This window comes from Papaver somniferum, chromosome 11 (assembly GCF_003573695.1).
Source record: "Papaver somniferum cultivar HN1 chromosome 11, ASM357369v1, whole genome shotgun sequence".
NCBI lineage: Eukaryota > Viridiplantae > Streptophyta > Magnoliopsida > Ranunculales > Papaveraceae > Papaver > Papaver somniferum.
In genome coordinates this window covers 2,510,224-2,519,247 of record NC_039368.1, presented here as the reverse complement: position 1 = coordinate 2,519,247, position 9,024 = coordinate 2,510,224, and the positions used below count along the sequence as shown (strand labels likewise).

At 36.7% G+C, this 9,024-nt stretch overlaps 1 protein-coding gene across 1 annotated transcript; it reads left to right on the top strand.

The window, feature by feature from the left end:
- Nucleotides 1–8,091: 8,091 nt before the first annotated feature.
- LOC113323919 (N-terminal acetyltransferase A complex catalytic subunit NAA10-like) lies at nt 8,092–8,487 on the top strand. The gene has a single exon (XM_026572269.1). The coding sequence runs from the start codon at nt 8,092–8,094 to the stop codon at nt 8,485–8,487; it is 396 nt and encodes a 131-aa protein (XP_026428054.1).
- Nucleotides 8,488–9,024: the final 537 nt, after the last annotated feature.

Sequence of the window (9,024 nt, the reverse complement as noted above, 5' to 3'; positions counted from 1 at the left end):
AATACCTTTCCGAACTTTGAACAACAAACTTTCGGTGGGTTCACAAAATTTCCTTCCAAACCAAACCTTGTGTTCGGTTCTTCCGTAAATAAATATGTCAACAAAACTTTTTTATTATTGAAATTGATGTTGTTTTATTTTTCGTAGATTGAGAAGGAACTTATACCAATGGATGATCAACCTTTTCCCGTTGAAATATTGTACGAAGATACATCCCATCATTATGCCAATGACTTGGTATGTTCAAGATCAATTTACATATACTTCAATATTTTGGGGTATGTTTACTTTTTTGTAACGTTATATTTATCTAAGTCTGAGTATTTGGTCTTCCCATCGAGGCAAAGAATTGGGATAGAGAACATGCAAATAAATACACGTGTGTATTAGTTTTGAATGAAAAGGAAAGAAAAACTCGTTTTGAAATGGTTTGTGAGAGAAATGGAGATACCGATGTTAGTCACAGGAATAAGGGTTAAGTGTATAAAGTAAAGACGACGAGGAAGAACACAACGTGCTCAAAGAATAGTAAATACCCGTTCAAGCTAGTATTTAGCAAGAGAAAATTAATGAAGAAATGATTTCTAAAAGAGGTTGTGGAAGGTCGTCATAACCACCCTCGTCCGGAAAATTTTGAAGGACATCCAATGGATGCAAGGCTCACTCTTCAAGAAATGGAGAAAAGAACTAAATATAGGAATATTGGTATTTCACCACTTAATATGCTTAGCTTACTAAAGGATGATAACAAGTATAACGTATCATCTTTGTCCACCATTTACAATGAAATTGAGACAATTATAAAGAATAAATGGAGAGATAGACAAGTGATGCAACAATTGTTTTTTTAGCCAAGAGAAAGACTACGCGGTTCAAAATAAGGTAGGTCCGGATGACAACATAACGCTTCTCTTCATTTCGCATCCAAAAAGTGTTCAATTGGCTCAATCCTTTCATGAAGTTCGTATAATGGATTGCACTTACAAGACCAACAAGTACGAGATGCCATTGTAGAACATTGTTGGGTGTACGTCAACGAAGTCACAGTTTACCGTTTCCTTTTGTTTTTTGAAGGACGAGCAAGAACCAAGTTATACTTGGGATTTACAACAAATGAAGGCGATCTACCGAGGTGATAATATCCCCGGGGTTATAGTGTCCGACAATGAAGTCGCATTAATGAATGCAACCCATTAGAACATAATATGCTTTGCACGTTCCGCATATGGTGTAATATGATGAATAGATGCAAACCACAAATTTGTCCACCAAATAGAAAAGCATTTGAAGAGATTAGTAAGCTACCGGAAGACCAACAAGCGGATGCAAAATAGGAAGCCAATAAGAAATACATTATAAATCATGCTAAATAGGTTGCAGTCTCGGGTGAATGGGAGTCATTGACTTGGTCTCTCACCGAAGAAGAGTATAATTTCAATCTTACGGTGTTTATTTCTCATTGGTCACCCTCCGATTACCCCGAGGATATTTTAAAGTATGAGGTTGAGCAATGGTTAGAACCATACAAAGAGCGGCTTATGTATGCATTTACCAACCAATATAAACACTTCGGGAATCAAGCAACAAGTTTGGTAGAGTCTTCTCACCACCGGTTGAAGAAGAATCTATTTGGATGTGTGGAAAATTTTGTGCTTGTGTTTAATGCAATGGAAAACTACTTCAACTGTGAGGTGGAGAGAATTAGAGAGAAGTTTCAAAAAATCCTTATATTGAAGTATAAGAAATTGATAAACAAGGTGTTATTCAAGGAATCCATTATAACGTTTTACATGCTAGTATAAGCTCCTGATGATGGAAGTGAAGTTGATGGAGGATTGGGAGACGAAGCCGGACAAGGAGTGTGTTTACAACATGACGAAGTCTATGGGACTCCCTTGTCGCCAGATAATAGTGAACTATTAAAGTTGCATAATCCCTTTAAGCGACATTGATCCATATTGGAAACAATGAAATGGGAAGAACCGTACTCAAGATGTACCGAAACTTGAACAATATCCAACGAAAAATATTTTGGGATGACATGAGGACAATTATTTATCCACACACTAAGGATAATGTCCACGAACTGAACAAAAGGTAGGCTGAGCGTCAAAGAAAAAGAAAAAAAACGATATGAGAAGGTTTTGGCTAAGAAGCGTAGTGAAGTGCTTCGTACCACTAGAGATCCTTGTGCACGTGATCATACCGCGAAGAAGTACTAATAGGATTCTAAGAAACGAGACAGGATTATTATGGAAAATGAAGAAACAAGTAAACATGATTTGAAAAAGAGAGTCCGATGTTACACTCGCCACCAACCCAGCCTACTTCATCCATACCGATTTAACGTGACATAAAGATTAAGGGACCAAGTGATGATAAGCCAACGTTTATTGATAAAGACTACTTGGAAGAGATACCTCCATACATGAGAGAGTAAGTCATTTTCACCGACGACGTCCCTCCTAATGGTTATTGTGGTTTCCACCTTATTGTACAAAAATAAGGAACCCTCACTCAAGGTTCCAAACGATGGGTGTGCAATCACTTATGTTCGCCAAAGGTTGTTGGTGAAGCTTAAGGAGAACCCGCAATTTTACAAGACAATGTTGTCTGACGGGGATGCTAGTATCCACGAGAAATTTGTTATGTATCAACGTCACCTTCACGTCGGAAAGGGACCATTGGATGGGCATTCCGATATGTGGTCACTTAATCGCCGAAGCATTCAATTGCGTGGTTCACTATTTCTCAAAAAGATGCTAGTTTCACCTACACCCTAAAAACAACCATATGTGTCGAGCAACATAAACGCGGGAGATTGGTGATTGCATTGATTAAGAAAAATCACTTTATAGGCCTCTGGTTACAACTTGATTTTCCGTTGCCTCCCATATGTGGAAACTCTTATTGGCATGGATTTATCCACGCCACAGTGTTGGGTTGGTGTCTTATGTATGAACATAACATGGATATGTGGAAAGCTTTGAAGAAGTCGGACGAAAATTTACATGAAGGTATAATTATGCTCGAGGATGATTAAACGACACATGTAATGGTACTAAGTATGCTTTGGATATTATATTATGAATGAAAGATTTTGTTTTTCTTGAAAATTTCTTCGCTTATTATAGTGTACTTTTAAAATCAAAATTGAGTTTACAAAGAGAAATTCAGTTAGTATGATGACCACGTTCGGTTACTAATACAAAATTACAGGTATCTGAATTCAAAGGTTAACTCTTATTCAAGAGTGTTCGGTTACCATGTGAAATTTGCAGGTAACCGAACTTAAATTTCCTTCGAACTTATACATGGTTCAGCAACCTGCTAAATAATACCAGGTAACCGAACTACTATGTCTATTTTTCTTCTACAAAGTTCGGTTACCTGCAGTAATTGCCACATTGCCGAACTTTTTGGTACCAAACCTTAATGTATTTACTGCGAATTTTGAATTTTACCCACCCACTAACGACTCAGACAACGTCTATTATTTTTAAAGAAAAAGTATCCGTTAAGCCTAAATTTAATATAAAAGGAAACATATTCGTTTAAAACTCTCTATCACATTCACCTATTTCTTTCTACAAATACATTTGATTCTTAAACAACCATGGAAGCATTTGACTCCGCCGAAGACTTAGCAATCACCAAGGAATGGTATGAGGAAAGTCGAGTTATAGATAACTCCTCGTCCGAGATCTTTTGGGCGAAGATACATACCAAACTTAAGCAAGATTATGGAAGCCCAAAGAGAAGAATTGTTCAATAAATCCATGATAGGCTCCAAATTGTCTTACATGCGGTAATTTCATTTACAAACAACGGATTTTAAACGCTAGCCACTATAGCTTGTCCCCATAACAATTTGTAAGTATTTTCTTATGGTATTTTCCGCACAATCTACTTTTATCAATTTGTAATTAATAAAGTGAGTTTGTGACGGTTTTTTTTTTAGCATGAACTGGCGAAAAGCGCGCTACTTAGAGGAAAATGGAGAAACATTCACATATGAAGAAAGCTATCAACATGATATACAAATTTTCGTAATATGGCGGTTCATTTATTGTTTTTCTATCGGACTCGGATTCTTCCGATGAAGAATTACAATTCTAAAGTTTTTGTGTATTTTTTATGGGTAGATCTCTATGTAAACTCTCAGGAGACTATAACTCGTCCACTAGGATTGTCTAGGGGTTTAAAGGCTTGATATACGTGCTAAGGGAATCCGTGATACCCACGGTAGGTTGTCAATGAATACATTTTAATTGAAAGTAGTTTTTTTTTGCTTTTGTATTAAAACGTACTTACCATTGTGAATTGAGTTCACAGAGTACAATTCGGTTAGTAAGTGTATTTACTGGACCAACCAAACAGCAAGTTCGGTTAGAAAAATTTGGAAAAATCATAGTTCCGTTATTCGTGCAACCAAGTTCGGTTGACAAGTCAACTCCCAAAAATTTTACGAACGCGCCAAACTTCTGCATAACAGAGTTTGGTTTTTATGTATCTTGTCTTATTAACCGAACATTATAGATGGACGGAATCATTAGACTAGTTTTGGGTCATTCAAAGTTCTATAATTTAGTTGAAATAGAAAAACAACAAAAAAAACCAAACAACTTTAATTGAAAAGTTATGAAAATGCGATACCAACATAACAAATAAAAGTTGAAGGTGATACTAATGCAACTTGAGAAGTCTTAAGCCTAGAAGCTTTTTCGAGCTTCACTTGAACAAATGCAAGAACCTCCGTTCTCCGAGAGTAGATGTTTACCGCATCAAGGTTCCCCAAAAGCTGCAAGTAATGGGCCTTTACCAGGTTCCCATAAGTGTCGGGGAAGAAAATGGTTCCTAATTTATATAACAGATAAGAGGTCACTTGGTGCTCAACCTTCTCCGATGTCATCACCAACTTTCCATCTTTGACCATCTTGTCCCTTCAAACTCCTTATTCAAAACAACCAGCTTGAAGTTCTTCACCTTCTTCTTAAATGAGCCGTTTTCCTCACGGTTATTATATTCATCACCTTTCTTATGGTCTTTAACAGCGCGTCTAAATTCACAATTTGCCTTGTACTTGCCCCATCCTAGACACTTTTCAACCAATGGTTCAAGATCTTCATAACTCATTGACTGATTATAGCCTTCTCGAATACTTTTACCCATAATTGGTAGGCATGTGATTCTCTTGCAATCGTTAGGAGTTATTTCCATCTCTCCAAATGGTAGATGAAATGTATCTGTCTCTGGATATATACTCCCGGAAAATGCAGAAACAGTGCTATCAAATTTTTGGTGTTCATGTTGTACCGCGTTCTATAGTACTAAATCATATACCGACTGTTGCACCTCATCACACTCTTCCGCTATATCCCATTTCTTGTTCTTTTGACGTTTCAAACAACGAACCGCATTATTATGATCCTACAAAAACAACATCATATCTTAAATACTAATATATAGAAAAATATATGTCAAAAAAAAACCGAAAAATCTTGATGGTTAAGATTCAATACCTTTGTCGCAAAGATATTGGCAGCCCATGAGTTTTTGTAGCCAAACAATACCGCCCCTTGGTCCTTTGGAGCACCCTAAGTTGGGTTCTTTGGCGGCAAACACAAGTCCTTATGAGGAAAGTATGCATATCTAGCACAAGGCTTTTTAGGCGTCTTTCTAGGTTTCTCTTGTTCCTCTTCTTCTTCCTCTGATACTTCCTCTAATTCTTCATCTTCATTTTCTCCATCCTTGTCGCCTTCATTGTCATCCTTGTCATTTTCTTCATCCTCTTCATCTTCTTGTTCTTCAGTTGGTTCCTCTTATACACCTTGATTATGTTCTTGAATCTCTTTCACAATCTCGTGATTGACTTATTGGATTACATTGTCAATATTACTCTATTGACATCTTGGATGGCAACTCCAGGTAATGACCTCCCTACAAAGATAGCATTTTATGTTCCACGCTTATTGGTACCACGGTGAACTCTGCCTCGAGGAGTGGGAGTTCTCAAATCTTTTGGTGAAGGTTGTTTAGCTTTTTTACCTTCACCACTAATCAAGGAAACTAAAAATATTAGGTTAACCGATAAATGATCGACTAAAACAGAGGAAGCATAAGAGTTCTCAGTGTAAAGTTTGGTTAGTAACAAACTCGAATAAACCCAACTCTAATTTTGTGTTTACAAAGAAGACTTCGGTTAGTAATGTTATTTTGCGAACCAACTGATCTCCACATTTATGTAATAAGGCCATAGTTCGGTTGCAACAAACTTAAAAAAAAAACTATGCGAACGAACTGAACTATACATGTCGGCACTAAGGGTAGAGTTCGGTTAGAAAACAATTTTTTTTTTAAAATGCACACAAACCGAACAACACATTTATCCACTAAAGATAGAGTTTACTTACATCCAAACTCAACTAATTTACAAAAATAACAAAGTTCGGTTACAAGAAATTTTCAAAATTCTTCTGTCATAATGGTAATGTTCGGTTACAAATTTTTGTTTTTGTAACTTTTTGCGAACAAACCGAACTGAGGGTTCGGTTATAGAAATTTAATTTTCGTGGAACTGAACTGTTCTTCGTGTTCTTCATTTCAGGAAGTTTGTTTACAAAACTAGGGTTTTTTCGAAACTTTTTCTAACCGAACAACACACTGTAACTTCTAAATAAACCATGTTTTGATGATTTCTATTCAATCTAACGAATCGAAATCAAACTAAAGTAATGGGTTTGTTAGAAAATACCCGTGGATAGGTCCCACGGTAGAATCAGGGTTTTGCTTGCGACTTTGATACCCGATATGAGTCTCCCTTCTGGTTCCACTTCTTTATTAAAACTCAATTTCACTTGGAAGTTTTGCTAGATTTGCCAATCTAGGACCTACTCCTGGGAGTCCTGGGATTTTCTTTCGAAGAACCATTCTTATACTCGATTGATTAATCAACAATGAAAATTTTATGAATCGACGATTAATTGATGACAACGATGTTGAAACGGACAAGAAGAAAGAACAAGAGAAGAACAATTTTCTCCCCAAAACGGATTTAGTGCGGCACGGTTGTGGGAAGAAACTCTTTTGTTTTTGTTTTAGATTAGGTTAGAGGTGGTTATTAGGTTAGGTTTAATTTTAACTAGGATAAGAGGCAAATTAGTAATCTCAAATTTTTAGGACATCCCTTACCATTACAGGAAAGGTGACTTATAAAACAGTGGTCCCAAAAAAAGGATGGTCACCAAAAAATCGTTTTAAATATCAAAACGATGGAAACCCCTTGCCCCATTAAAGAGTTGAAGCCAGTGAAAAAACCCTCTCTTAAAAAAGCCCAAATTTCGCTGAACGCTAATGGACAAACCCGAGCCCAAAGAGAGTATCAACTGGAAGTCCTTCTCCTCAACTTGAACCCTAAATCAATCTTTAACTCTGCGGCCACCATCCATCACCTCAAGCTCCAATTTCCACCGCCAACAATCATCACGAAAACGTCGCAACTTCTTTCGTATCATAAACAAGTACCATTTGATGAAAGGAGTAATTTGATGTTGATCAAAAGAAAGAAATTGATGAAAATTTATGCCAAGAACAACATCAAAACAGCACCACTATAACAAACAAAACCACCTTACTGATGAAACCAACTCCGTATTGCTACAGAAACCCCAAAGGATTCATCATAAAAGGCTTACAAGAGAAAGGTACAGCTGTATTAAGTAGATCGGACCATCCTCTGAAATCATTAGTACTTCCAAACCAAACTCAGAAAAGAACCCATATCTGCATCAGCAAAAAAAACATGGAAACAAAGCAACAAATACTTGGAAGACAAATATCAAGGATGAGAAAATCAGTCACCACCACCACAGCCGTGGAAAAACCCATCTCCTTCGGTCCAATCATGGCTGATATCAAACAAGCAACAATATTTGATATACCAGAAATTCAAGCTTGTGACTTGCTTTGTTTTCCAGAGGAAGACCCTTGTGATTATTATCTTTACGAAGAATATATAGATTTTTGCCACGACTTGTTTATGTCGCTGAAGACCATGGTACTGGTTGTGTTGTTGGATTTGTTTTTGCTGAAATGGAAGGAGAAGGCACTGAAACTCATGGTTATATTGCAAATTTAGGTGTTCTTCCTACTCATCGTAAACTAGGGATTCCAGAGAAACTCATGAACTCTGCTCACAACGCGTTAGTACAAGAATATGAGTGTGATTATGTTTCTCTTCACGTTCGTGCAAGTAATCAAGCTGCAATTAATCTTGATACTGAAAAATTAGGATATAATTACGAGAGTGTAGTTAATTATTATGAGGATGGGGAAGACGCTTTTATTATGAGGAAACAACTTCAAGGAAAACAAAGAGATCATCTTGGTCACAGATTATTCATGGCGGTGGCCAGCCTGATTCGTCTTACAAAACTGTTGTTGACTTGTTATGACAAGCATAAATCTAAATTATCTATACAGAATTAGGCGCACAGTCATGCAGATGCTCAATGACTGAGGTTATCTGGTTGGAGACTTCGAAATCAAGGAGATGAGAGCTCAGCTTTTATCTAATTTTGAGAATAACATCAAGAGAAGATCTGGATTTTAAAAAACAAAGAGCTCTCCCTGACTTGTTTTTCTTGCATGTATTGAAGAATTGTTTCAGGCACTCCTCTTTCTTCTTGTACAAAAGCATCACTTGTACCTTCTCAAAGTCTGTGTGTGTCATCTGAATTGCTGTTGAACATTTAGGATCAGGCCATTTTCATGTAACTAGTCAAACGCAAGTTTAAGATGTTTTAACCGCGATATAAATATAAGCATGATGACAAAAATAACAATGTTAGCTACACATACTGTCTTCTGGGAATTACATATTGAGTGCAAAACAACCATAGGATACTTCCAATGTCAGAGAACAAACGGAAAACTCCCAACTATTTTTAGTTAGCAAATATTTTATAGGAGTTCTTGAGGGTAAATTAGCAGTGAGCTTCAAACTCCCAAGTGCAGATGATCAAT

Excerpts from the sequence above, each read along its gene's own strand:
- LOC113323919 (XM_026572269.1), top strand. The coding sequence starts at position 8,092 with ATGGAAGGAGAAGGCACTGAAACTCATGGTTATATTGCAAATTTAGGT.